The sequence below is a fragment of the Nyctibius grandis genome, chromosome 1, assembly GCF_013368605.1.
Source record: "Nyctibius grandis isolate bNycGra1 chromosome 1, bNycGra1.pri, whole genome shotgun sequence".
In the NCBI taxonomy this organism is placed as follows: domain Eukaryota; kingdom Metazoa; phylum Chordata; class Aves; order Nyctibiiformes; family Nyctibiidae; genus Nyctibius; species Nyctibius grandis.
The window spans coordinates 132,289,615-132,316,719 of NC_090658.1; the positions used below are offsets into that span (position 1 = coordinate 132,289,615).

Sequence of the window (27,105 nt, forward strand, 5' to 3'; positions counted from 1 at the left end):
GTGAGGGAGGGGATTCTGCCCCTCTGCTCCGCTCTCGGGAGACCCCCCCTGCAGTGCTGCATCCAGCTCTGGGGCCCCAACAGAAGAAGGACATGGAGCTGTTGGAGCGAGTCCAGAGGAGGCCACGGAGATGCTCAGAGGGCTGGAGCCCCTCTGCTCTGGAGACAGGCTGAGAGAGCTGGGGCTGTTCAGCCTGGAGAAGAGAAGGCTCTGGGGAGACCTTCTAGCACCTTCCAGTGCCTGAAGGGGCTACAGGAAAGTGGGAGAGGGGCTTTTTACAAGGGCATGGAGTGACAGGACGAGGGGGAACGGTTTTAAACTGCAAGAGGGGAGATTGAGATGAGATCTGAGGAAGAAATTCTTTGCTGTGAGGGTGGTGAGAGCCTGGCCCAGGTTGTCCAGAGAAGCTGTGGCTGCCCCCTCCCTGGCAGTGTTCAAGGGCAGGTTGGATGGGGCTTGGAGCAACCTGGTGTGGTGGAAGGTGTCCCTGCCCGTGGCAGGGGGTTGGAACTGGATGGGCTTTAAGGTCCCTCCCAACCCAAACCAATCTGTGATTCTGTGATATGGCACAGGGAGAAATACCCCGGTTGCAAACGATCCCTTCCTCCCTCGGCAGCTCCCCGAAAGCGGAGCAGGGGATCGCAGCCACGTTTGGGATATTTGGTGGATGGGGCTGATTGCTTTGCTCCGGCAAAACACCAGGTCACTTGGTGCCCCCTTGGGGGACAGGGACTGCGGTCTGGCAGCCCAAAGGTAGGAGGGCAAGTCGAAGGTGTTTGGTGTTGCTCAACAGCTCAGCCTTGGGGCTACAAATGGGAAAATGCATTTTCCTTTCGTAGCCTTTGTAAGATGCTCTCTCTTCTTTTTCTGTCTTGCTGTCTCCAGCAGTTCGTGCTCTCTTTATCGCTGCCGGCTCCGTGGGGAGCGTGGGGCAGGGTGTGAGGAGCGTGTCCTTGGGCGAGGGGGTGGGAGAAAGAGCTCCTGGTTTGAGGAACTGCAAAAGAGGATCTTATGAGACACAGAGGCACAGATTTAGGGGACCTTTGGACATGTAGGTCTCTGGAGGCTGCTTTCTTGGGTGAGAAAAGCAGATAACCCTGCAGTCCTCTGTCAAATGGTGCTGGTCACCAGCCAATTCCCTGCCTCTCAGCTGCGGTTTGCTTCCCTTGTGTTTTTTGGCTGCAAAACTCATGATGTTGTCAGCTTGATGCCCTGTCCTCTTCCCAGGCTCCCCCGCTGAATCCAAGGGTTTGTTTTCCACCAAAGGCACCTCCACGCAGGGCTTTGCCCTGGAGCTGAGCATTTTTGTCCCTGCTGACTGGCTCTGCCTCCTCTCTTCCAGGTGTGTGCGGCTGCTGCGGTGCCCTGCGTCCCCGCTACAAAAGACTCGTCGACAACATCTTCCCTGAGGACCCAGAGGTAAACGAGGTGCTGCTTCATGCGCCGAAGCTCCAGTGCTTCACACACCAAAGCTCTGGTGCTCGGGTTGCAGGACACAGTGTGACCTGCCCAGAAACAGCTCCTGAGAAGCAGGTGCTGCTTTGACTCCATAAGACCATGCCTGGAGGGTTGGAATTTAATTTAAAACCTGTTTCTGAGTGGAAATAACAGAAGCAGCTCCTCCAGCCACATCAGCCTGGAGGGACAGGCTTCCTTTCCCCAAAATGCCAGGCAGATGCCAAGGATGGATGGATGGGAGGATGGGGGACTGGACCTGAAGATGTACATCCCTCTCTTTGCAGGATAAGGAAAGCAGCTGCTAAGAGCGAGGGTCTCTTGTGGCCTCAGCCAGGCTTTTGAGCTCAAAAGCTGCTTATGCTTCCAGGATGTGGGGAAGCTGGTGCCCTGCTTGCTTCCTCGCTGAATTGGAGATGAGGGACGTCCTGCCAGCTGCTCCTGGAGCATCCAAAATCCAGCCTCTGTGTCTCCTTTTCTCAGCCGAGAGGCGAAGGCAGTGGCAGAGGGGCTCCCAGCTGGGAGCAGCGGGGCTGGGATTACCCGGGGAGGCGGTGAGAGCCTGTTTTGTCATGGCGCTGGCAGCGGAGCTGAACGAGAGAGGCGGCTGCTGCCGAGCCACGCGGAGAGGAGGAAGCCCCGCAGTTTTCCACGTTGCGGGGGATTGGGGCTGGCAGCTTGGCACACTCGTGTCGTTGGGCCTCAGCAGCCTGGAGGTGTTGATGTCCCTGTCTGCCCCTGTCCCCCTCGGTGCTGGGGCATTGCTGGGGGCTGGCAAATGGTTCCTGTTGTAATGACAGTGTGTGGTGGTCGATGGAGGCTTGCACTGGGGTCACCCCTGGCTGTGGTGCGTCAGAGAGCCCTCAGCTGAGGCTAAATGCAGCCCTCCTTTGCCTTCCCTGGTGTACAAGGTGTGGGGAAGTGCTGGGATGGGGCTGGCACGCTCCACAGCTCTGGCATCGCTGCCAAGGTTTGCTCCTTATGTTTGCTGGGTGTGAGGTTGTGACGCCCTGTGCTGCTCTCTTTCAGGATGGGCTGGTGAAGACCAACATGGAGAAGCTGACGTTTTATGCCCTGTCTGCCCCAGAGAAGCTGGACCGCATCGGTGCCTACCTCTCCGAGCGCCTCATCCGAGACGTGAGCCGGCACCGCTATGGGTAAGGGCTGGGAGGCTGTTCCAGCCACCCCAGGCATTGGCATAACGATGGGACACTAGAGGGGACTCAGGCAAGGGGTGAGACGTGTTCGATACGTGGGTCCTACGTGCTCCAAGCTGGCCTGAAGCTGTGAGCACGCTGCAGAGAGACTCAAGCATGTTCTGCCTCCAAAAGTGACATGGGAACATGCAGGGATGTGCAAACCCCTTGCAAAGTTGCAAGGGACCAGGCAAGCTTGGAGCCACGTAGTGTTTCCCTAGATTCATACTTGAGGAGTCTGCATGTGTACGGTGCTTGTCCTCAGCAGCAGGACTGCCATCATCGCTCTGGGCCATCATCAGGAGCTTGTGGCACCCTCCTGGCCTTTAAAAGTCCACGGTGGGTCTTCCAGAGCCAGATGGAAGTCTGGCTAGGTGTGAACAAGCAGCTAAACGGGGCAGCCCGGGCTGCAGCTTGCTGGGAGTTGTTCAGAACAAGCGTGGGTGTGATGTACCCCGTGCACATCTTCCCTGAGCTATGGTGAGGTGGCATAAGGGGGAGACAGGATGAGGGGCAGCGCGCTGGCGCTTCTCCAGAGAGCACGTGATGGGGATGCGTTGGGCTGGATGGGAATTATAGAATCACAGAATCAACCAGGTTGGAAGAGCCCTCTGGGCTCATCGAGTCCAACCATTGCCCTGACACCACCATGTCAACTAGACCAGGGCACTAAGTGCCATGTCCAGGCTTTTCTTAAACCCCTCCAGAGATGGTGACTCCCCCACCTCCCTGGGCAGCCCCTTCCAATGGCTAATGCCCCTTGCTGAGAAGAAATGCTTCCTAATGTCCAACCTGACCCTCCCCTGGTGAAGCTTGAGGCTGTGTCCTCTTGTCCTATCACCAGTTGCCTGGGAGAAGAGGCCGATTCCCACTTCACTACAACCTCCCTTCAGGTAGTTGTAGACTGCACTAAGGTCACCTCTGAGCCTCCTCTTCTCCAGGCTAAACACCCCCAGCTCCCTCAGCCGTTCCTCATAGGTCAGACCCTCCAGACCCTTCACCAGCTTGGTCGCCCTCCTCTGGACTCGCTCCAACACCTCAACATCTTTCTTGAAGTGCGGGGCCCACAACTGGACACAACTGCTGTGTTTGCTCTGTCCAGCTTACCTGCGTGGTCCTGGCTCGGCCCCATTCCCTTCATCTTCCCTTCCAGCATCGCTTCCAGCAAGGCTTTGCCGTGTTTACTGCAAGGAGAGCAGCACCCACCTGGAAATAGCTGGCTGCCCTGCTTAGAAAAGCTGGGGGAGCACGGGAGGGCTCCTTCCCTTTGAAATAGCTCCTGGATTGATTCTTGTTGTCTCCTGAACAAAGCCACAGCAGACAAACACGGCTCAGCTTCGTGGTGTGAACTTCAGCCTGCCTTTTATCCTGGGGGAAGAGGAGCCAGCAGTCTGCCTAAGAAGTGTTAAAGTTGGAAAACCTTCAAAGCCTCATCTGCATCGCCCGTCATCGGGAGTGACAGGACATTCAAAGCTCTGCCTGATGTTCTGCGGTTGAGCGGCTGTTAACAGGCTCTGCTTGCTATGTTGGGAAAAGAAAGGCTTTCAAAGAGGTTTTTGACATCTAATGACAAGCCTCGGCAGGTAGAGGGGGGAATATATTCCTTCCCCCACCGCCTGTGCGTATAGGCACGGAATTGGGTTGGAGCACTCACTAATTTTCAAAGTCTAACTTTGAAATGCCTGAAATGAGTTTGGATCCAACTTTGGTTTGTAGGTCGGTGTTGGCTGCAGCAGAATCACAGAATCAATGAGGTTGGAAAAGCCCTCTGAGATCATCGAGTCCAACCATTGCCCTGACACCACCATGGCAACTAGACCAGGGCACTAAGTGCCATGTCCAGGCTTTTCTTAAACCCCTCCAGAGATGGTGACTCCACCACCTCCCTGGGCAGCCCCTTCCAATGGCTAATGACCCTTGCTGAGAAGAAAGGGTAAAAGGAGAAAGTGCTCTCGTTTGAGTTTGCAGCAATGCAACCCACCATCTGTAAGAGGATGGTTGGGGTAGGTTGGAGGTGACAACTCCACGAGTGTCCCTTTGGTGGCTTTTCCCCAAAAGAGAGGCCATGCTATTGCAATAATATCGGGCACAGAATGTTGCTTTCAGCCTTGTCATCAGTCACCTCTTCATGCCTGTTTTCCTTCTGGGCAGGTTTTAACCCAGTTTGACAGATGGGTGGGAGCCTCAGAGATCCAGGAAGAGCCGGCTGCTTATTTTCACAGTATCTGGAAGAGCTGTAACGGTGTCTGAAGGACAGGCTGCAGTGTGAGCTCAACCACGCTACAGGACACCAGTGAATTTACTCAAGACTGGAGCAGATTTCAACAGTTCTGGGGCCTCATGAGAAGTGATCAGTCCTGCTGTGTTTTACCAGCTGGAACGTGGAAGTCTGGGGTTTATCAGACACCTCCTTTTCCCCGAGAGGGCAGTTTGCTTCCCCAGCTGCCCTTCAAAGCACAGGCAGGGCTGGTGCAAGCAGATGGGCAGCTCCTGCCCACCTCGGTGCTTTCAACTTTCCCTCTTGCAGCACAAGCTGGTGGCTGCTGCATGCCACCCAGGCTGCAAATTTAGCCGTGCAAGGAGCTGGCTTGGAAAGTGGAGGTTAAAGGAGGAGTTGTGCTCGATATCAAGAGGTCTGGGCTTGCCACCACCTGCTTTCGGCCGTGGCAGGAGATCTGGGCTCGATGTGAGCTGCCACAGTACAAAGATTCACAGCTGCACGGCAAGCAGGAGGCAAAGGGAGGTGGTAAGGAGCTGTAAAGTTTGTTTTATTCCCAGTGTCTTGGTTTGGGTCCATGTGTTTGGGTACCTCGAGGTCCTGCAAGAAGAGCTGGAGCTGTGAGGCTCGGTGCAATCACCATTTGGGTTTTTTTTCTGTGTTTTGGGCAACTCCAGCTGGAATGAATATCTGCTCAGAGCCGTCAGAGGCTGGGGAAACATGAAATAACACCTAACAAATTCTTCAACTGCAGTATAAGCATCTGGCCACCTCCATAACAGGCACCTGACGGAGATTCATCGCTGGGCACGAGGTTTTGCTGCTCCCTCTCAGAGGCAGGAGCGTCGCAGGACCGGTTTGATAAATAGCCTGGAAGATGCACCATAGCAGCTTGCAGCAAAGCCGGCTGCCAGGGGGTGGTCTGTGAGCTCAGCCTGCTTGGGAGGGGTGGTGAAGGGATGTGCTGTGCTCAAGGAGGTCCCAAGGACCTGTCATGGATGTGTCCCATCTTGCTGCTCTGTTTGAACCATGTTCTGGGCTTCCCCTGTCCCAGTTCAGTGCATGGAGCCAGGATTGAGTGATTGAGCCCCATCCCCGGAGCTGGGATGGGGACCAAGGTAATCCTGGTGTGGGCACTGCTGGAGGAAACCCTGCTCACCCCGCGAACTTCTGGGGTGATGTGAATGTGCTTTATTGTGTATTTAAGCCCAGCTTTTCTGGAGCACATCAATTTAATTCTGTGTTCTCATCCTGTCCCTCCTCCCTGGCCAGGACCAGCTGGGTCTTTGCTAGGATGAGAGATGCTGGGAGCAGCCACCACCATCTAAATATGTCCCGAGGGTATTTTGGGTGTAAAATTTTTCTCCTTGGGTTGGCCAGAGCAGGAGGTTTGGCGTTTTGCTGGTGGGCACCAGACGGTTTGGGAGAGGGGAGGAGGAGGGATGGCCGTGGGCCCATGTTGCTGTTGGGGAGTGACCCTGGCCTCTGCCTGCTCCCAGGTACGTGTGCATTGCTATGGAGGCCCTGGACCAGCTCCTCATGGCCTGCCACTGCCAGAGCATCAACCTCTTCGTGGAGAGCTTCCTGAAGATGGTGGCAAAGCTGCTGGAGTCGGAGAAGCCCAACCTGCAGATCCTGGGGACCAACTCGGTGAGTAGGAGTGCAGCAGGAGGTGGCAGCACCCTGCTGACCCTGTCCTTGGCTTTCCACCCTGCCTGTTGCCCCCACACCTCTGCACAGTGCCAGGGCAGGAAACTTTGTTGGGAAAGGATGGGGAGCGGCTGCAGGGGAGAATTTATGGTGTGCCCTCCTGTGTGTCCTGCCACATATGAGGTTTCTGAGACCCTGCCTGTGCTGCTCACGTGCTGTCTCTGCTGCTTGCTCTCTGTGAGCAGCCGCTGGGCTCTGATCTCTGCTGCCATGCCTTCCCTCTCTTGAATTCAGCTTTTCCTAAATGAGCCCGAGGACACTGGGGCTGTCAGCAGTTTTGGACAATAGACCAACTTAGGAGGTGATCCCCGTGGATTTGGGGGACTCTTTGTGCTTAGAAAAGGGTTGGCTTAAACAGAGTTGCTGCTTGCACTAAATGGCTTAGCCAGACTGGGGATGTGTCGGTCACAGACATAAAATGAGGGGAAAAGAGAAGCAGGGATGAACAAAGATGATGTCCTCCCAGCATCCAAACTGCTGATCCTGGTTGGCAGCCAGCAGCCACTTGTGCATGGCCTTTCTGCTGGTTTTTACTGGGAACACTGGGTGTACCTGACACCTGGGCTTGTGAGGGCTTTACCCATGCCCGGTAGCTTGGCTTGGACAAGCAGCATGTGTCCTTGCTGCTTTTTCAGAGGGGGTTTGATGGAGCTGATCATCCCATGGGCAGGAGGGTGGTCTCTCAGGAGACCTTTCACACCCTGTTCTCCCTCACAGCTAATTGCTCCCAGCTGAAAGCGATGTTGTTACTGGAAAATAGTAACCAAGAAAACTCTCTAAACCAACTGATAGTTTATAAATCCGACGTTGGTTTATTGCAGCTCTGGGTACGTGGGGGGTCTCTCCTCCTCGCATGCACACCCAGGAACAAAAGCACACTCATTATATACATTATAGGAAAATGAATATTCATCTAATTCCAAGTAAAGCCCACCTATTCCAAGAAACTTATGCATATGCTAATACATTATGTAATTGTCTTTGTGCATGTGTATTAAATTGGGGAAGGGGTCTTGGGTGGGCTCTGGGGGTCTCTACTGGTTGTAATCCTCCCCTAATTGTGCTGTCCGCTGTGTGACCCCGCTTCTGCGCAAGCATGTTCGAGGCCTTTCTGCTGGCACACGCAGGTGGCTCCGAGGAGAAGATCCTGTTCTGGTTCTTACAGGATTTATCTCTTCTCCTGGTGTCAGAGCTGTGCATCAAGTCAGTTCAGACACTACAAAGATGTTGTTCACAGTCTTGCTTATCTCTGGCCCTTCTCTGTAATTAGTGGGGGATTTCACAGACACCTTGGATTCTCTAAGACTAAGCACAAGCAGGAGTCAGTGACCACTGTAACTCTAAGCGTGACCAGTCCCAGAAGCAGACCCTGCCTGCGAAACACTCAGTTAGTTTCAGAAAGTGCAGTTATTTCAGCTGGAAGGAAAATTGCTGAAGGGAAAGTTGGTTCTGTCTAAAGGTTACACAGAGTCGGCCTTTCAGGGCCTGCTCTGAGGCCTACTTGGACTAAACCGTCTGGTATCGATGTGAGCTGCCCGTTGGCAAACCCATTAATCCACAGCCACTGAAGAAGCAGGAGGATTGATACCTCAGTTGAAACCCACTGCCAGCAGCAGCTTACCGTGGCGTTCCAGTGCGGCGGTGCCACCGTAAACCCCGGGTATGCTGTAGGGGCTGCCTGGGAAAGCTCCTTGCGATGGGAGCAGGGTCTCTGGCCAGCACCCACATCTCTGCCTAAGGGTGGCTCAAGCTCCGTGGGAGACTGGAGTCCCCATCTCTGGAGGTGTTTAAGACAAGACTGGACATGGCACTTAGTGCCCTGGTCTAGTTGCCATGGTGGTGTCAGGGCAATGGTTGGACTCGATGATCCCAGAGGGCTCTTCCAACCTCATTGATTCTGTGAGAGGTGCCACTTACTGTCCAAACCTCTTGAGAGACGTGCTGGAGCTGCCTGGATCCATCCCAGTGGCAAGCAGCTGGGTCTCTTGCTCAGACACCCTACGTTGCAGTGCATCCCTGCCCACACATGCGTGCAATATCCCCTTTCCCAGCCCCTGAGCTGTTTGGGAAATGCAGGGGTTGTCCCAGGCTCCAGAGGGACCTGGGGTGGAGGTAGGGTTTAAACCTCAGCTCAGCCAACATCTCCCTCTCCGTGGCTACTCTCTGGACACTCTTCAGGTCCTTGGATGATGCCTGAGCAGAGCCCTGCATCAGAGGGGCCACCGGCACGTGGCATGGAGCTGAACCGCAACGGGAGCTGCTGGCGTGGAGCTGGGGAGGGGACAGCCCTCACCACAGGGGCTCACGGTGCCATGGCAGAGACTTCAGTGAAGCCCAGGAGGCATTGGGTCAAGGCGAGATGGGGCACTGTCCCATGTTTCCTGCCCGTGCAGAGCAAACCTCCCGTGTTCAGGCAGCTGTGGAGAGGAGAGATGGTCCTGGGCCACGGATGGGTGTTTCCTTAGCGCTGCTGTCGCTGCGGTCAGGAATCAGTAGCGGGTGTTTTAACGAGGAGTCCAGATCAGGAATGATGGCTTAGTGATGCTTTTTTTTTGCCTTCTCAAGCGTGGCAGCATTCAGAAGGCAAATAACACAGAGAACTTGTGGGCTTTTATAGAAAAGTGGATAATGATAATGAGACACTTCTTCCTATATCTGCAAATGAGGAATGTGCCTCAGGCTCGTGCTTAATTAGAGGATGCTGTCTGAAGAGATCTTCACAATAAAGGAGCTGATGGCAAAGGCGGGAGGAGGTTGTTTATAGAAACCTGCTCCAAGTGAGTCATTCTCCGCGGCGTGACATCTCGCCTGAAGCACGTCTCCCTCCTCCTGCAGAGCCAAGGTGCCGTGCTGCGGAGGGGCTGAGCCCACCGGGCTCCACGGTGAAAATCCAACATCCTGTGATCGCTACAACCCCATCCTATAATCCCCGGGGTGAACATATGGAGCTGCAGCTTAAATCCACTTTGGTTTCTCATCCTCGTTAGGAGGCTGCTGGGCAACCTCCCCACTTTGGGTAGGAACCATCTAATTTCCAGCTCGATGTCATTCCCCATTTTATTTTTTCCTCGAACCAGCACTGATCTTTCATTTAAACAGCTCTTCCCCCGCCTTGATGTTCCTCTTCTGATGTATTTATGTCTGACGTATTTATAGATGGCAGCGTTATCCCTTCCCAGCCGTTGTTTTGCTTCTCCAAGGCAGCCACGCTCCTCGTGTTTCCCCTGCGCTTGCTCTCTGCTCGTCCCAGCCGTGTTTCAGTTAGAGCTTCTCATCTTCAAGCACGGGAGCCCCAAGCTGCCCAGCCCCACACTCCTTCAAGCCACAGCAGAGTGTTGCATTTCAATGTTTTAAACTGTTTTCTCAGTGGAAATACAAGGTGAAGCTGCAGAGCACCTTTTCAGCTGGGATGTGGTGCCTGTTAGTGAAAATAAGTTGCTTTCCCTGAAGGTTTGATGCCTCCTTTCCTGCCAGCCCAGCTCTAACTGGGTCATTCAATCATTCATTCAATCAATCAATCAATCAATGAGGTTGGAAGAGCCCTCTGGGATCATCGAGTCCAACCATTGCCCTGACACCACCATGGCAACTAGACCAGGGCACTAAGTGCCATGTCCAGTCTTTTCTTCAACCCCTCCAGAGATGGTGACTCCACCACCTCCCTGGGCAGCCCCTTCCAATGTCTAATGACCCTTGAGAGAAGAAATGCTTCCTAATGTCTAATTTCCATGTGTCGTGGTGCTGCTTTTTGCCACTGGGCAATGGGATTGGGGTGGGCATCTCCTGTAATTGCAGCATGGTACATGACTCTTGTAGGGGCGGCCAAGGCTTGGAAAAATGCCACAGTCTACGAGCAAGTGGCCGAGTCCTAAAAATGTCCCGTTGACAGAGCAAGGAGGCTTCAAGGCTGATTTTTCTCCATTCTTAGCTGCTTTTTACAAGTTTTGGCCCTGCCGGAGGCTGCAGGCTGAAAATGGATGCAGAGAGCTGCTGCCTCCAGCTGTTGGCAGGTGTGAACACAGAATCACAGAATCACAGAATCAACCAGGTTGGAAGAGACCTCAGGGATCATCGAGTCCAACCGCTGCCCCTACACCACCCTGTCAACTAGACCAGGGCACTAAGTGCCATGTCCAGGCTTTTCTTAAACCCCTCCAGAGACGGTGACTCCACCACCTCCCTGGGCAGCCCATTCCAATGTCTAATAACCCTTTCTGTAAAGAAATTCTTCCTGATGTCCAACCTGACCCTCCCCTGGCCAAGCTTCAGGCTGTGTCCTCTTGTCCTATCGCTGGTTGCCTGGGAGAAGAGGCCGACTCCCACTGCGCTACAACCTCCCTTCAGGTAGTTGTAGACTGCACTAAGGTCACCTCTGAGCCTCCTCTTCTCCAGGCTAAACACCCCCAGCTCCCTCAGCCGTTCCTTCCTCGTAGGTCAGACCCTCCAGGCCCTTCACCAGCTTGGTCGCCCTCCTCTGGACTCGCTCCAACACCTCAACACTGTGCTGCATCCAGTGTCACCGGGCACAGTGGCACCACGCAGGGATGTCTGTCCCCCCAGGACAGAGGTGGGCAGCTGCCCTTGGGGCAGGGAGCTGAACCGTGGGTGCCGCTGGCATGGATGGGTGGGCTGGCAATCCCCGGGGCCTCGACAGCTTCAGAATAAGGAGTGCTGACGAGATGGTCCTGTTTGGTTGCCTGATGGCATGAAATGAGCTGCCATCCTCCGCGTGGCTGTGGGATTGATACCTGCAGACACTGGCTGCAGAGAAGCTGTTTCCTTCCTTTATCTCACAACGCTTCGTAGCCACGGGACGCTTGGGATGGCTCTCCCGGAGCTGCTGCGGGGAGCCCCGTTATTGCTCCTCTCTCTGCGTCCTGCCCTCGCCTCTGGTTGCACGTGGAGTTGCCATGAGCTTAAAAAACCCACTTTGTGCACTGCCTGGTACAGAGGTTCCTTATGTAACAGCCCTGCATTTTTCTGGTGAGTAAGAGGAGTTTATCAGCTGGAGCTGGTCCCTGCACTCTGGGAACAGTTCCTGGCGGGGCTAAGCTGGCTCCTTCGCTCGTGCAGAGCCAGCCTTTGCAGCTGACGTTATTAATAGCCCGGCGCAGCGGGTGCATGCTAATGAGCGCCTGGGTGATGCACTGGGACTGGCGAGCTGGCTTCACCAGCTGCGCAGGGGCACCGGTGGGCCGTTTGCCTGCTGCTCTCCTCGCAGGGCTGGATGCCAGCAAATGCAGAAAGCCAGAAGTGCGAAAAGCCTGCTGATTGAATCGGGGTGAAGAAGGAGCTCCCACGCAGCATGGCATCTCCAGAGGGTGCTGAGCACCCTGAGAAATGCCGGGTGGACAGACCATCCCTTGGAGGTAGATTAGGTCCTCTCAGCTGGAAGAGGAACCCAGCAGTCCTGATGCTTTGGCCCAGGACAACTTGCCTGAGTGAGGTGGGATCGCTCAGTGTGACCGTGCCACGCTGTCATAAGCCGTGGGGCTGTACCCGTGGTGCAGTGTCTCTGGTGGAAGCACATCTCATGTATGGTGTGAGCCAGTGCCTGTAGCAGGAGATTTCTTGCTCGGAGGATTGGTGTGTGCTGCTGAATCCTCTGCTGTCAGGTCAGGGCTGGGATCTTTCCCAAGGGCTCTTGAAGTGGGCGCCACACTTCAAGAAAGGTGTTGAGGTGTTGGAGCGAGTCCAGAGGAGGGCGACCAAGCTGGGGAAGGGTCTGGAGGGTCTGACCTGCGAGGAACGGCTGAGGGAGCTGGGGGTGTTTAGCCTGGAGAAGAGCAGGCTCAGAGGTGACCTTAGTGCAGTCTACAACTACCTGAAGGGAGGTTGTAGCCCAGTGGGAATCGGCCTCTTCTCCCAGGCAACCAGCGCTAGGACAAGAGGACACAGCCTCAAGCTTGGCCAGGGGAGGTTCAGGTTGGCCATTAGGAAGCATTTCTTCTCAGCAAGGGTCATTAGGCATTGGAAGGGGCTGCCCAGGGAGGTGGTGGAGTCACCATCTCTGGAGGTGTTTAAGAAAAGCCTGGCCATGGCCCTTAGTGCCCTGGTCTAGTTGCCATGGTGGTGTCAGGGCAATGGTTGGACTCGATGATCCCAGAGGGCTCTTCCAACCTCATTGGTTCTGTGTGATTCTGTGACTTGGTGGCACGATGCTTGGTCCCAGGCCAAGGGTAAACCTCGTCCGTTTGCAGCACCAGGTGCCGTTGTGTCGATACAGGCTGAATGCTCTGTATGTCCCAGCCGGGAGCTGATGCCTTGGACTTTGTGGCAGCTCTTGTGCTATTGAGGTTTTATTTATTTTTCCTTTTTTAAAGCTACCCCCTGGATGAGCTGAGGTTCCCCCCTGGATGAGCTGAGGTTCCCCCCTGGATGAGTTGAGGTACCCCCTGGATGAGCTGAGGTTCCCCCTGGATGAGCTGAGGTTCCCCCTTCCTGCCTGACCCTTTGTTCCCATCTTTTCATGAACAAGTTTTGGAATTCAGAGGAAAGCTTGAAAACATGTTTATCCTTTCTTCCTCCTTAATTCTCTCCCTGAAAGCTTAACAGCCAGGTCTCTGGGTCAGCTGGCATTTCTGGCAAGCTCTGCGCCCGTTGGCGCGGCCACGCTGGAAGGGAGCAATGGGACCTCGTGCTACCGGGTGAGATCTGGGATGTGGTTAAGAACCTGCTTGCAGTTGTTTGTTCCACTGGTGTTTCCAAGGCTGTTTTCACCCCTGCAGCAGCGTTTGGGCAACGTTGGCCAGGTTTTGTGCTTGTCTGGGGCCAAATTTACCTCCTGTTACTAGGCATATTAGGGATCCCTAACTCAGAGCCTTATTGCACCTCTAAATGCCCTTTACAGGGACCACCGGGGCTCGTGGTGAGGTTTGCAGCACCCGCAGCCAGGCTGACCCCCTCTTTCTTCTCTCCCAGTTTGTGAAGTTTGCCAACATCGAGGAGGACACCCCGTCTTATCACCGCAGCTACGACTTCTTTGTCTCCCGCTTCAGTGAGATGTGCCACTCCAGCCACGACGACCTGGACATCCGGACAAAGTGAGTGCCACGAGTGGGGTGTCCCTGGCCCCGCTGGCTCTGCGAACACGTCCTGGGGGCCTTCCCTGTGCCCCCAGCCTCTGCCTTCCCTGGAGGAGCGCCTGCTTTTGGGGACAGGTTGGGTGCAGGCTGGGCATGGATTGATTGCTCTGTGCTGTGATGCACAGTGATTTGCCCTGAGCTGGGGGCATTCACAGAATCACAGAATCAACCAGGTTGGAAGAGACCTCAGGGATCATCGAGTCCAACCGTTGCCCTGACCACCCTGTCAACTAGACCAGGGCACTCAGTGCCATGTCCAGTCTTTTCTTAAACCCCTCCAGAGATGGTGACTCCACCACCTCCCTGGGCAGCCCCTTCCAATGTCTAATAACCCTTTCTGAAAAGAAATTCTTCCTAATGTCCAACCTGAACCTCCCCTGGCGAAGCTTGAGGCTGTGTCCTCTTGTCCTAGTGCTAGTTGCTGCTGTTCTTTATCCTCCCTTATTTTCCAAGCTGACTCTATGGGAGGATGAAACAGGAGCCTAGAAAACACAGCACAGCCCATGTCCAACACCTGTTGCTGCGTGGGGTATCGTATGCAGTATCACACGTGTGTGAGAGAAGTTGGTTTGCATTTGCTTTCCTGAGAGCAGGGCAGTTGTGCTTGCTCTGACCACGGCTGATGACAGGACAAGGGATAAACGTGGCCTTGGGCTTCCAGCTTCTTTTCTTTGGCCAAAATGTGAGCAGGTAACACCTGCAGTCTGCCCATCACTGGGCTGCCTCAGTGTATCTTTAAGCTTTTCTCACCTTTGCTGCAGGGCCACGGCCCACAGAGAGCTGGAGCTCAGAGCAGGAGGTGAGCAAGTGATCCTGGCCCCAAAAGGAAGGAGGATGATCATAGAATCATGGAATCATGTTGGTTGGAAAGGACCTTTAAGATCATTGAGTCCAACCCCTAACCCAGCACTGCCAAGGCCACCACTAACCCATGTCCCTCAGCACCACATCTACACGGCTTTTAAATCCCCCCAGGGATGGGGACTCCACCACTGCCCTGGGCAGCCTGTGCCAGTGATGATGGGCAGAGGCCCCCCCCACTCTTAGCAGAATGATGTTCACTCAAAAACTCCCTCCTGCAGCCGTGTGGTCTGTTATTTTCCACGTTTAAAGGCAGTTACATCTCTCTAGACGGTATCGAGGACTGACTTGCTTTGCTGTGATGGGAAATGTTCCCCGGGGGGATTAATTATGACTACAGCAGACAGATTAATGTTGTTTACTGCTGCCAAGGCCAGGCCTGTCGATGGTGTATTTAAAAAGACCCAGCACTTGACGTGGCCCTGTGAGGCACCGACGGCGTAGCACCCATGGCTCTCGCCAGAAAGCCTGGGCAGGAGGCCACTGCTGCCAGAGAGGAGTTTGAAGAAGAGCCCAGATGTCGGGCAGCGTTTCAGCACATCGTGTTGGTGCCATTCCCAGAGCTGCTGTACCAGGGACCTTCCAGAGGGGTGAACCTCTGAGATTCACCACTCCTCGTGGAGGCTTGGCCCTGAGGACCAGGCTTGCCTCCTTTTACCTCTGCAGACTCACAGGTGGTGGGTTTTTTTCTTTCCTTAATAAGTAAATCACGCAGAAGGCTCATTATTTCCACTTGACCTTTATGGCATCGGTGTCACTGACTAAATTGCATTGGAGGCTGGAAGAGAGAAATTCTGCAGCTCCTGTAATTAAAAAGGAGCTTTCCTGGGGCCTTGGTCCTGCTCAACGCTCCTCCCTCCAGAATTGTGTCTTGATCAGATTATTGCCTTGATTAGATCTGCAAAATGTGTTAGGGAAACCTCAGGGCAGGTTGTTTAATGCATTTATTTCTGCAGATAAGCACGTGCTGTCTTTCTCAGGCGTTAGCAGGGGGTGTTGAGGGGCTGGTTTCAGACCTGGGAATCCTGCTGTGGAGGGAGATTTTTATTGCTGACTTTATTGCTGACTAGAGATCTTTGGTCCCAGAAAGGACACAGGTGTCAAAAAGCACCTAGGTTTCCCCAGCATCCCCATGGGCACAGCGTGGCTCTGCAGCTGCTGGGAATGGGGGAAATGGGAAAACCCTCCATGCGTGCCACAGCTGGAGAGTAGAGACCTGCCAGGTCTGACAACAATGCTTCTGAGAGGCCAGGTTCGCTCGTGCCACCTCTCCATCTCAGGTGGTGGATGCTGTGGAGATGGGGGGCTGCTGCTCACCCAGGAACCTCCTGGAGAAGACAGTGGGTGGGAGCTGGCTGCTGCTGCCAGGACAATTTTAGCTGGTTCAGAGCCTTTCCTGGTCATGTTGGTTGGGCTGTGGGAAGCCACATCTCTCGGGGATGCGAGGCAGAAGGATTGCCCTGGGGTATACCAGGCCTGGAGCTGGGAACTGGGGCATCACCTGCATGAACCCCTCCAGCAGTGCAGATATCAGTGTCTTCTCTCCAACTTCACAGAATCACAGAATCAATGAGGTTGGAAGAGCCCTCTGGGATCATCGTGTCCAACCATGGCCCTGACACCACCCTGTCAACTAGACCATGGCACTAAGTGCCATGTCCAGGCTTTTCTTAAACCCCTCCAGAGATGGTGACTCCACCACCTCCCTGGGCAGCCCCTTCCAATGGCTAATGACCCTTGCTGAGAAGAAATGCTTCCTAATGTCCAACCTGAACCTCCCCTGGCCAAGCTTGAGGCTGTGTCCTCTTGTCCTATCACTGGTTGCCTGGGAGAAGAGGCCAACTCCCACTTCACTACAACCTCCCTTCAGGTAGTTGTAGACTGCACTAAGGTCACGTCTGAGCCTCCTCTTCTCCAGGCTAAACACCCCCAGCTCCCTCAGCCATTCCTCGTAGGTCAGACCCTCCAGACCCTTCACCAGCTTGGTCGCCAACTTCTTGCAGTTTCACCCATGTATATAAGTGCCTATAAATATAAAATAACGTATCCTGTATAGATATGTAGCATTTTGATGTCAATTTGTTTCCCAGGATCCGAATGTCCGGTATCAAAGGCCTTCAAGGAGTGGTGAGGAAGACGGTGAACGACGAACTCCAAGCCAACATCTGGGACCCACAGCACATGGACAAAATCGTGCCCTCGCTGCTCTTCAACTTACAGCACGTGGAGGAGGCCGAAAGGTGAGTGCTTGCTGCTGCCACAATCCACCTGCTCCACCAGCGGCTTCGCGGCCCCGGGGCTGCTTTTGGCAAGGTTTTGGCCAAAGTTGCAGGCTGATTTGTGCTGGCAGCTGTGAAAAATGCGGTGAGTGGCCAGAGGGGAAAGCCTGTGAGTCACAGAATCAACCAACAGAATCAACCAGGTTGGAAGAGCCCTCTGGGATCATCGAGTCCAACCATTGCCCTGACACCACCATGGCAACCAGACCATGGCACTAAGTGCCATGTCCAGGCTTTTCTTAAACCCCTCCAGAGATGGTGACTCCACCACCTCCCTGGGCAGCCCCTTCCAATGGCTAATGACCCTTGCTGAGAAGAAATGCTTCCTAATGTCCAACCTGACCCTTCCCTGGCGAAGCTTGAGTCCCTCACTGAAGGATGCTGTGGGTGGCAGGAGCTCTACGTGTCACCCCGTGCTGTCCCTGCAGTTAAGGCACGCTGTTTGCAAAGGCTCTGAGCTGCCTGTTCAAGCGGGCTGACCTCTGTGAGGGATTCCTGCTTCAGTGCTACCAAAGTAGTGATTTTAAAGGCAGGCAAGAGGAATCTCAGGAACTCAAATATTTGCTTGCTGTCCCTCCATTCTTCCAGCGTAAACCCCCCGCCAGCTGTGTGCTGGCCACCAGCTGGGTGTATAAAGGGGAGTCGCTTAGCTGAGGAGTGCAGAGCACAGGGCATGAATTCCTCCTGGGATTTTCCTTTTGAAGGTTAAGAGAGATGTATCAGCCTTGGGAAGTTGGCTTCTGGCCAGAGGCATTTTTCTTGTAAACTGAGGCATCAAGGTGGAAAAAGCATTCATGGGGTTTGTGTGACACCAAACAGCCCGAGTGTGGAAAAAGGGGATGGACCTCCTCTGGGGTGTGCGTGTTCAGGGTGACTTGTGCCGGGCTGGGACTGCTTTGCTCTTCTGGGCAGGCTGTGTCCACCCTGGGAGGACGTTATGTCCTGCATCCTCACTGATAAGATCCTTCCCCCTCCAGCACTGAGCACCACGATCATCCTCCCAGTCCCAGGGACGCGGGGGCTGTCCCTGCTGCTGTCCCTGCTGCCTGGGCTCTGCTGGGATGGAGCTACCCCGTCTGCTTGGCAGGTGACATTTGGCTGCTGCGGGGTGGCTGTGGCCTGTGTGAGAGGTAGCCCACAGCCCTGTGCAGCACAGGGTGTGGGCAGATGCCACGACCAGTTTGCTCCAGCCTTCCCTGTCCGGGCTCTGTGCTTTTTCTCCCCCACTGCTGCTGCACGCTCAGTGCTGCTCCCTCTCATCACCCTCCTCTGCTTTCGCAGCCGCTCCCCCTCCCCGCTGCAAGCCACCGAGAAGGAGAAGGAGAGTCCTACGGAGCTGGCAGAGAGGTGTCTGCGGGAGCTGCTGGGCCGAGCGGCGTACGGCAACATCAAGAACGCCATCAAACCCGTCCTCATGTAAGTCATCCCTCCCTCCGTTTTGGCACAAGGGAAACTGAGGCACGGGGAAACAGCCAATGCGGGCCAGAGCTGGGGCGAAGGCATGGTCTCCTCTGGCTCCCCTCGGCACGGTGCTGGAGATGGGGACTGGATTTCAGGCTGAGCTCTTGTTTTTGGATGCAATGAGGAAGATGGCATGGGATGGTTACCTGTCGCTGAGAAAAGTCGCCCCTGGGAGAGGAGTTTGTGTCCCTGCCCTCACCTGCAGCGTTTGCTCCCGGCTTCTTCTGGCTGTGCCTGGTGCTGCTTTGCACCTCTGCAGGGTTTGGGGGACTGGCAGTTACTTTCCCCTCCGTTTCCATCTCTTCCCCAGCCACCTGGATAACCACTCGCTCTGGGAGCCGAAGATCTTTGCCACTTGCTGCTTCAGGATCATCATGTACTCGATCCAGGTGGGGAGCTGGTGGGACTCTGGCCGGTGGCACTGGTTGGGGACGCACGTGCATGCTCGGGAGTGCCCGTGTCTGTCTCCATGGCCGGGCTGAGTCAGAGCCGCCGCTGCATTGCTGCATCCCATCAGTGCCGAGTCCAAGTGCTGGCAGTGAGCTCAGCCACCGAGTGTGCCCCAAAATGGGCTGGAGACGGGCATGGTCTGGGTTACGGTGGTGTGGGCAGGTGGAAATGGGGGGGAAGTGGCTGACGGGCGTTGGCGTGTTTTAGGAGGGTGCTGCTTGAGCTGGTATCTCAGTCCCGGGAGTGATTCCCTCTCTCTCAGCGAAAAGCAAAGCCCTGCTGAATCAGCCAGGCTAGCGGCGTGCTGTGAAACGCTCCAAAGGGAGCAGATGGAAAGCTGCCTCTTTCCTGATCGCTGCCCTGTAAAGCAACCCAAGCTCCCCATCCCTGCAGAAAAGGAGAGGGGCTGTCTGGGGTGAAACGTGCCCTGGGCAAACCAGGCGTCGTGACAGCGCCTGCAGCCCAGCATCCCTGTCACAGAATCACAGAATCAATGAGGTTGGAAGAGCCCTCTGGGCTCATCGAGTCCAACCATTGCCCTGACACCACCATGGCAACTAGAGCATGGCACTAAGTGCCATGTCCAGGCTTTTCTTAAACCCCTCCAGAGATGGGGACTCCACCACCTCCCTGGGCAGCCCCTTCCAATGGCTAATGACCCTTGCTGAGAAGAAATGCTTCCTAATGTCCAACCTGACCCTCCCCTGGCCAAGCTTGAGGCTGTGCCCTCTTGTCCTATCACTAGTTGCCCGGGAGAAGAGGCCGACTCCCACTGCGCTACAACCTCCCTTCAGGTAGTTGTAGACTGCACCAAGGTCACCTCTGAGCCTCCTCTTCTCCAGGCTAAACACCCCCAGCTCCCTCAGCCGTTAAACAATAACTCAGCAGGATCCTTTTGAAATATAGACATGTTTGGGAAACCCTGGCAAAAATCAAATCCCTTCTCCCTGAAATCCCCAGGATTGTCACTGTTTCCTTAGATCTGTACAGCTCTTAAGGTCATTTTTCCTGTGCATCCCCGGTAGCCATGTGGGTTACAGAAACAGGCTGTCACCTCGTGCATGCAGCACCTGCGCTGACGTTCGTGTTGTCTTGCCAGCCACAGCACTCCCACCTCGTGATCCAGCAGCTCCTGGGGCACCTGGATGCCAACAGCAAGAGCGCGGCCACCGTGCGTGCGGGCATCGTGGAGGTGCTGTCGGAGGCAGCGGTGATCGCAGCCTCCGGATCTGTTGGTAAGTGGATGGATTTATCCTCTCCATCCACCCCTTCACCCTTTTATTGTGGGGGGAGCGGTGAAGAGGTGCTGGAGGTTTGGGCTGGGCTCTGGCGTGTGCCCAGGTGTGAGGTGGTGGTGGGGGATCCAGTCTGGAGTATCCAGGGGTGCTGGGGATCTGTTGTGTGCCATTTCAGTGCTCCCAAGCACAACATCCGTGCCCACATGCAGCGACCTAAACCTAGAGGGCCGAATGTGATGCCTGCCTTTGCCTTCGTGGCAGGGGAAAAAGGGATTTTCAGGGGCTTCCTGTGAATCACACAGAATCACAGAATCAATCAGGTTGGAAGAGCCCTCTGGGCTCATCGAGTCCAACCATTGCCCTGACACCACCATGGCAACTAGACCATGGCACTAAGGGCCATGGCCAGGCTTTTCTTAAACCCCTCCAGAGATGGTGACTCCACCACCTCCCTGGGCAGCCCCTTCCAATGCCTAATGACCCTTGCTGAGAAGAAATGCTTCCTAATGTCCAACCTGACCCTCCCCTGGCGAAGCTTGAGGCTGTGTCCTCTTGTCCTAGCGCTGGTTGCCTGGGAGAAGAGGCCGACTCCCACTGCGCTACAACCTCCCTTCAGGTAGTTGTAGACTGCACTAAGGTCACCTCTGAGCCTCCTCTTCTCCAGGCTAAACACCCCCAGCTCCCTCAGCTGTTCCTCGTAGCTCAGACCCTCCAGACCCTTCACCAGCTTGGTCACCCTCCTCTGCACTCGCTCCAGCACCTCAACATCTTTCTTGAAGTGCGAATCTGCTGAGCTGATGGTGTTCCTGGAAGGACATTTCTCTCCTGTCTTGACCGGGGGAGCTGGTGGGGGTTAAAAGTCACTGTGTGTCTGGCCAAACTGTTTTTCAACCTGCTTACGGGGTGGTGGGAGGTATAAACCACACTGTCCTGGGGGAAACCACAGCCTCCATCTCCGTGGGGAAAACTGCCCCTCTCCCCCAGCGATGCTCCACTGTCTCTCTGCTCTTCTCTCGCCCCGCCAGGCCCCACGGTGCTGGAGGTGTTTAACACCCTGCTGAGGCAGCTGTGCCTCAGCATTGACTACGCGCTGACGGGGAGCTACGACTGCGTCGCCGGTGTCAGCACCAAGATCATCAAGGAGCACGAGGAGAGGATGTTCCAGGAGGCTGTCATTAAAACCATAGGTGGGGTGGCCCGTGGTGCCCGGGCTGTGCTGGTTGGGTGACCGCCTGCGCCGTGAGTTTCTGCCTCTGGAGGATTATCCAGGGTGAAACAAAGTCACCTTCATCCTAAAAGTGGTGATGGGAAATGAGATTTATCTGCTGCGGGTTATCAGCAGGTGGCATTGCAACCCCGGCCATCCCTGGCAGAGCTGTGTTCCTCCCTGGGTGGGAGACCCTGAGGAAGGGAAGGAGAGGAGGGAAAGAGGGCAGGCATCAGCCTGCTGCAGCTGCTGAGGATGAGGATGCACCAGCCCCAAGAAAGGAAGGGGTAGAGGCAGGGGGTTGGCATCTCTCAGCCTCACCCTGCCTGGGCCTGGGCATGTCCCACCTGGGAGGTGTTTTGATGGATCTTGAGTCACCCTGAAGGTAAAGCTGCCCGTGGGTACCAGATCCAGGCGGGCTTTGTCCTATCCCAGCCTGGCTATGGGGGTCTAGCAGCTGGCTTGGAGCGGGGCAGGCGGGCAGACCCCACGGCGCTGGGTGCTTCTCAGGGTGGTGGGCTGCGCCTCGCCCGCTGCCAGCATGCTCTTGTCCCCGCAGGGTCCTTCGCCAGCACGCTGCCCACCTACCAGCAGTCTGAGGTGATGGTCTTCATCATGAACAAGGTGCCCCTACCCTCCTCGCAGCACTCCATCGAGGCTGGCAAAGCCGGGTGAGGACAGACGCCTTCCTCCCTCCTCATTCTTCTCCCTCCCGCTGTCCTGTGTGTGTGGGTGTAAGGCTTTGAAAGGGCTGGGGAGCTCCTGAAACCATTCCCACCTTGAGGTGACTTTTGGGGACAGAGTGGGACATGGGCACGTTGTCAGAAAGGCTGAGCATCGAGAGCTTCCACTGAAGAGCAAGGGAAGCTGAGCAACGTGTGATCCTTATTTAAAATCCTTTGCTGTCCACTGCAAATATGACAAGGGCCCCTTGAAACACCAGAGCATCAAGGGGGGAAGGTGTTTACAGGCTGAACTCTGCGTTTCTTTGGGTGCGTGCTGAGAGATTCAGCTCTCAGGAGCTCGGTCCTGGGGTGTCATCCAAAACGAGCCAGGAACTAAAAATAATATTCAGGGGAAGTGACTTTAGATGTCTTGGGGCAGCGAGGCGGTGAGCGAGGGCTGCCTGTGGCTTTTGAGAAGCTCGTGTTTGGTTTCGTGGGACTGGCTGCTTGTTGCTGCCTCCCCTCCATGGCCCCTCTGAGCTGCCTCCGAGCTGTTATTAACGCTGAGCAGGAGGGAGGTGGTATTTATACCCGGCGGTGGAGGAAGAGAGGGAAGGGAAAACACCCAAACAACATAATTGCTTCAGAAGTGTGGGAACAGACCATGAGAGCTATTTGGAGCGAGGGTATCGGCGCTGAAGCATGTAGGTAAGGAGCAAACAGATTTTCGTGCTATATTTATCTTCGAAGTACGGTCGGGCTCTTCCCACTTGTCTCTGATGGGAGAGAGGCTTTGCCGGCTGATAGGAGACGCGCTCTGCTCCTCGCTCACGTGGGGGTGAGTCCTGACCCCTGCGTTCAATCCCAGTTCCCACGGTGGGAGGCACACTGGGAGCTGAGTGCCCTTGGGCCAGGGCAGCTTTCCCTGCTGCAGGAGCAGGATCGGGCTCGTAGCCCCAGGATGGCAGTCGCTTCTTGGTGCTAGGCTGGCTGTGCCAGGCTCTTTGTCCCTGCTCCTTTATCAGCTCGTGAGCTTCCTCTGGGAGAGTTTTTAAATCTCATCTTGATGCTGTGTGAAGGGTGGTGCTTGTTCTGGGGGTGTAGGTGAACCAGGAGCTTGCAGAGGAGCTGCAGCCTGCAGTGCGGCTTCCAGGGATGCTGCCTGCACCTTGGGAGGAATAACCCCATGCACCAGCACAGGTTGGGGGCTGATCTACTGGAGAGCAGCTCTGCAGAGAAGGACCTGGGGGTTCTGGTGGACAACAAGTTCACCATGAGCCAGCAATGTGCCCCTGGGGCCAGGAAGGCCAGTGGTGTCCTGGGGTGCATTAGGAAGAGTGTGGGCAGCAGGTCAAGGGAGGTTCTCCTGCCCCTCTACACGGCCCTGGTGAGGCCACACCTGGAGTAACTGTGTGCAGTTCTGGGCCCCCCCAGTTCAAGACAGACCAGGAGCTACTGGAGAGAGTCCAGGGGAGGGGTACGGAGATGGTCAGAGGGCTGGAGCATCTCTGCTGCGAGGAGAGGCTGAGGGAGCTGGGGCTGTTCAGCTGGAGAAGAGCAGACTGAGGGGGGATCTTATCAATGCTCACAGATACCTCAGGGGTGGGTGTCAAGGGGATGGGGCCAGACTCTTCTCAGTGGTGCCCAGCGACAGGACAAGGGGCAACGGGCACAAACTGAAACATGGGAAGTTCCACCTGAATATGAGGAAAAACTTCTTTGCTGTGAGGGTGCCAGAGCCTGTTTTCAGCTGCTTAAAAGTGAGGAGCCTGTTCAGAGCCAGTGCCTGGTGTCCCTTGGGAGTCACTGTGGGGTGGGGACGCCCAGAGGTTGGTTCATCGTCCTGAGCTCAGCCTGGAGATGCGAGTGCTGCCTTGTTTCTGGTGCCCATGGCAGGATGTACACTTTGATATCTATCATCCCTTTAGCAACCTTTTTACTGGCTGTTAAATCTGGAGCTCATTCGCTGGAGACCTTTACAGGTTTGTGGTGGTGACTCTCAGGAAACTGGTCCTGCCCTTTGTGAGGCTCTTCCATCCTTTGGGCATGGAAGGAGGGTTGTCTTGTTTTCACTTGGATTTTACCATTTGTTTCCTCTCTTCGTGGCAGGGAGAACCGGAATCGGCTGACACAGATAATGCTCCTGAAGTCCCTTCTCCAGGTATGAAGGTGTCACCATCCCCGCAGGGGTGTCCAACCCCCAGGAGACCCGTGGGGTTGCAGCTGCTGGCAGGGCAGAGCTGTGCTGGGGCACCCTCTCCCCTGGGGTGGTTTAGGAAGAGCTCAAGCTGTACTTAGTCGTCTCTGCTTGCTTCCCCTCTGTCTTGGTGTGTTTTAACCCCCTTCAAGTGACACTGTCATGTTGCCTCCCTTTTTTCTTTGATGCTTGCAGGTCTCTGTGGGCTTCCAGTGCAGTAACATGCTCACGGCACTTCCCAGTGCCTTCCTGGAGAGGCTGCTCTCCGCAGCCCTCATGGAGGACGCTGAGATCCGCCTCTTCGTCCTCGAGATCCTCATCAGCTTCATCGATCGCCACGGGAACCGGCAGAAATTCTCCACCATCAGGTGTGTCCTGGGGGCTCCCCTGGGACCTGCAGAACAGGCTTGGGAGGGAGATCTACTGGGCTGAAAGCACTAGCAGGATTGTTAATAAATCTGGTACCAATTCTGGGGTGGTTTAATGCTGCAGATCAGTGGTCTGCAAAGAGCCAGATGGGTGGGGGAGTCTCTCTGAGAGGCTGTGCTGCCCAGAGGTACGTGGGACCACACTGCTGGACGTAACCATGTCAGACAGTGGTCCCAGGAGGACGTACTGGAGCAATAACCTTCTCAAGTGGGTTCGTTGACTGCATTGCATCCCCACAGATAGGCCTGCTGGGCACTCGTGTTGTCCATGACTCTAATCCCAGACAGAACCATCTCCATGGGTTTTGCTGTGGTCCTGCTAATCCACTTTGCTCGCACGCTTCTTTATCAACTTGCCTTTGTGTTCCTGAGCACCACTGCCTTGAAATCCTGCAGTGATTTGGCTCAGTACTCTTGAATATCTGAATTACTCCGATGGGTTTGAAAAGCTACCTTTAGCTTTCCACCTCAGTTCCTGGCCAGCAGCTCTGCAGGCGTGCAGGAATCATGCCTCCTCCCTCCGGTGTCTGAGTTCTCCCTTCCCCTTGGCCTTTCCTTGCAGCACCGTCAGCGACATCTCGGTTCTGAAGCTGAAAGTGGACAAATGCTCGCGCCAAGATACTGTCTTCATGAAGAAGGTAGCATCGGGGTCTGGGTCGTGCTGTCTTTGTGCAGACCAGCGTGAGGACTGTGCCTCTGTTTCCTCAAGTCACACTGAGTCTTGGAGTCCCGTGATGCCTCTAAACCTGGGGGTGTCCCTGGGAAAAGCCCGTGGGATTCAATCTCCAGCAGCGCTTCATGCATGGACCTTTCTAGACTCCTAAATCTGCTATTTGCCCCAAGGAATGAGCACCCCAGGATGTGCTGGTACCCCAAAAGCTATTTATCAAGTGGCTTTTGAAGTTGCCTGATTTCATTTATTTTTATTCCCCCACCCTACCTCCTCAAAACACTTCCAGGGTGGTGCAAACCCCTTTGGAGCTAACTTGAGGCCAAGAGAGGATCAGTTTATTACCTTTTCTTCTCTGTCAGGGTCCAGCATCGAACGGTGAAACACCACCTGATGGTCACAGCTTCCTCTCCCTGGGGCTTTCTTTGTTTGCTTGGTGGCAGGAGGAGCTCTGCTCCCTCCTGCATGGATGGAGGCCCCTTTGCTGGGTCCTGCTGCATTTCTTTCTCTGTGTTATGGCAGTGTTGCTCGCAGGCGATGCTCAGAAGGTGACCATCTCCTTCCATGTCCCCACAGCATGGCCAGCATCTCTACCGGCACATCTACATGATATGCAAGGAGGAGAGCAACGTGCAGGCTCACTACGAAGCTCTCTACAGCATGCTGATGCTCATCAGCATCGAGCTGGCTAACGAGGAGGTCGTGGTGGACCTCATCCGGCTGGTGCTGGCGGTGCAGGTAGGCAGGGGGGCAGCTGGATGTGCTGCTGGTGCTCAGTGCCCGGGGTGGGTGGGTGGGCTGGGAGGCCATGGGAAGGAGCCACTGGGAGGGGAGTTGTTTTGGAGTTGGGGTCTCTGGGGAAGGGGGGTGCAAGTGCTTCACCTGCTCTGAGCTTCTCCCACTATAGTGGGATGAAACCAACACGCTGGGGAGGACCCCAGTCGCCTCGTCGACCTCTGAAATGCTGCAAACCCAAGCTCCAGAAGCTGGGGTTTTTGGAGGGCAGGTGATGCCACGAGGTGGATGGAGACCACACTGGGACCTTGTCCATCTTCATCTCATGGGGCCGTGTCTCTGTTGCAGGAGATTGCCCAGATCAACGAGGATAACTTGACAGCCTACAACCGCTGCGCGCTCTTCGCCCTGGGTGCAGCTTACCTGAACCTCATCAGCCAGCTCACCACCGTGCCCACCTTCTGCCAGCACATCCACGAGGTGTGAGGGAGGGGCTGGGGATGGGGCTGAAGCCTTGTCCGTGGCAGATCTGGCATCGGCTCTCCTGGCTGCCCATGGGGTTTGAGCTTGGCTCCTTGGCTTGTCTTCTGCAGGTCATCCAGATGCGACAGAAGGAAGCTCCCTATCTGCTCCCTGAAGAGGTGTTTGTGGAGAGACCCAGGTAAGACCTGGAAAATACCTTCTTCCCCACTACCTGCTCCTGAGGGATTTGCATCTATAAGATCATGGATGATAATGGGTTTATCAGCCCTTCACTTGCCTGTGCTTATCTCCTTTCCCATCTGGGGATGGCACAGTGGGAAGGACATCAAGTGTGTCCAGTTGTGGGCCCTGCACTTCAAGAAAGATGTTGAGGTGTTGGAGAGAGTCCAGAGGAGGGCGACCAAGCTGGTGAAGGGTCTGGAGGGTCTGACCTACAAGGAATGGCTGAGGGAGCTGGGGGTGTTTAGCCTGGAGAAGAGAAGGCTCAGAGGTGACCTTAGTGCAGTCTACAACTACCTGAAGGGAGGTTGTAGCGCAGTGGGAGTCGGCCTCTTCTCCCAGGCAACCAGCACTAGGACAAGAGGACACAGCCTCAAGCTTGGCCAGGGGAGGTTCAGGTTGGCCATTAGGAAGCATTTCTTCTCAGCAAGGGTCATTAGCCATTGGAAGGGGCTGCCCAGGGAGGTGGTGGAGTCCCCATCTCTGAAGGGGTTTAAGAAAAGCCTGGACATGGCACTTAGTGCCCTGGTCTAGTTGCCATGGTGGTG

At 55.3% G+C, this 27,105-nt stretch overlaps 1 protein-coding gene across 3 annotated transcripts in view; it reads left to right on the forward strand.

Moving 5' to 3' along the window:
* The window catches only part of EFR3B (EFR3 homolog B), a 52,008-nt gene that overhangs the window by 20,597 nt on the left and 4,306 nt on the right, over positions 1-27,105 (forward strand). For all 3 annotated transcript variants that reach the window (XM_068400647.1, XM_068400657.1, XM_068400667.1), the window contains 16 exons: positions 1,343-1,419; positions 2,485-2,612; positions 6,369-6,519; positions 13,501-13,622; positions 16,616-16,765; positions 18,086-18,220; positions 18,576-18,654; positions 19,815-19,950; positions 20,979-21,140; positions 21,720-21,831; positions 23,935-23,986; positions 24,218-24,390; positions 25,013-25,088; positions 25,697-25,858; positions 26,204-26,335; positions 26,449-26,516. In XM_068400647.1, coding sequence (XP_068256748.1) covers positions 1,343-1,419; positions 2,485-2,612; positions 6,369-6,519; positions 13,501-13,622; positions 16,616-16,765; positions 18,086-18,220; positions 18,576-18,654; positions 19,815-19,950; positions 20,979-21,140; positions 21,720-21,831; positions 23,935-23,986; positions 24,218-24,390; positions 25,013-25,088; positions 25,697-25,858; positions 26,204-26,335; positions 26,449-26,516 — 1,915 coding nt within the window. The remainder of the gene's footprint in view (positions 1-1,342; positions 1,420-2,484; positions 2,613-6,368; positions 6,520-13,500; positions 13,623-16,615; positions 16,766-18,085; positions 18,221-18,575; positions 18,655-19,814; positions 19,951-20,978; positions 21,141-21,719; positions 21,832-23,934; positions 23,987-24,217; positions 24,391-25,012; positions 25,089-25,696; positions 25,859-26,203; positions 26,336-26,448; positions 26,517-27,105) is intronic.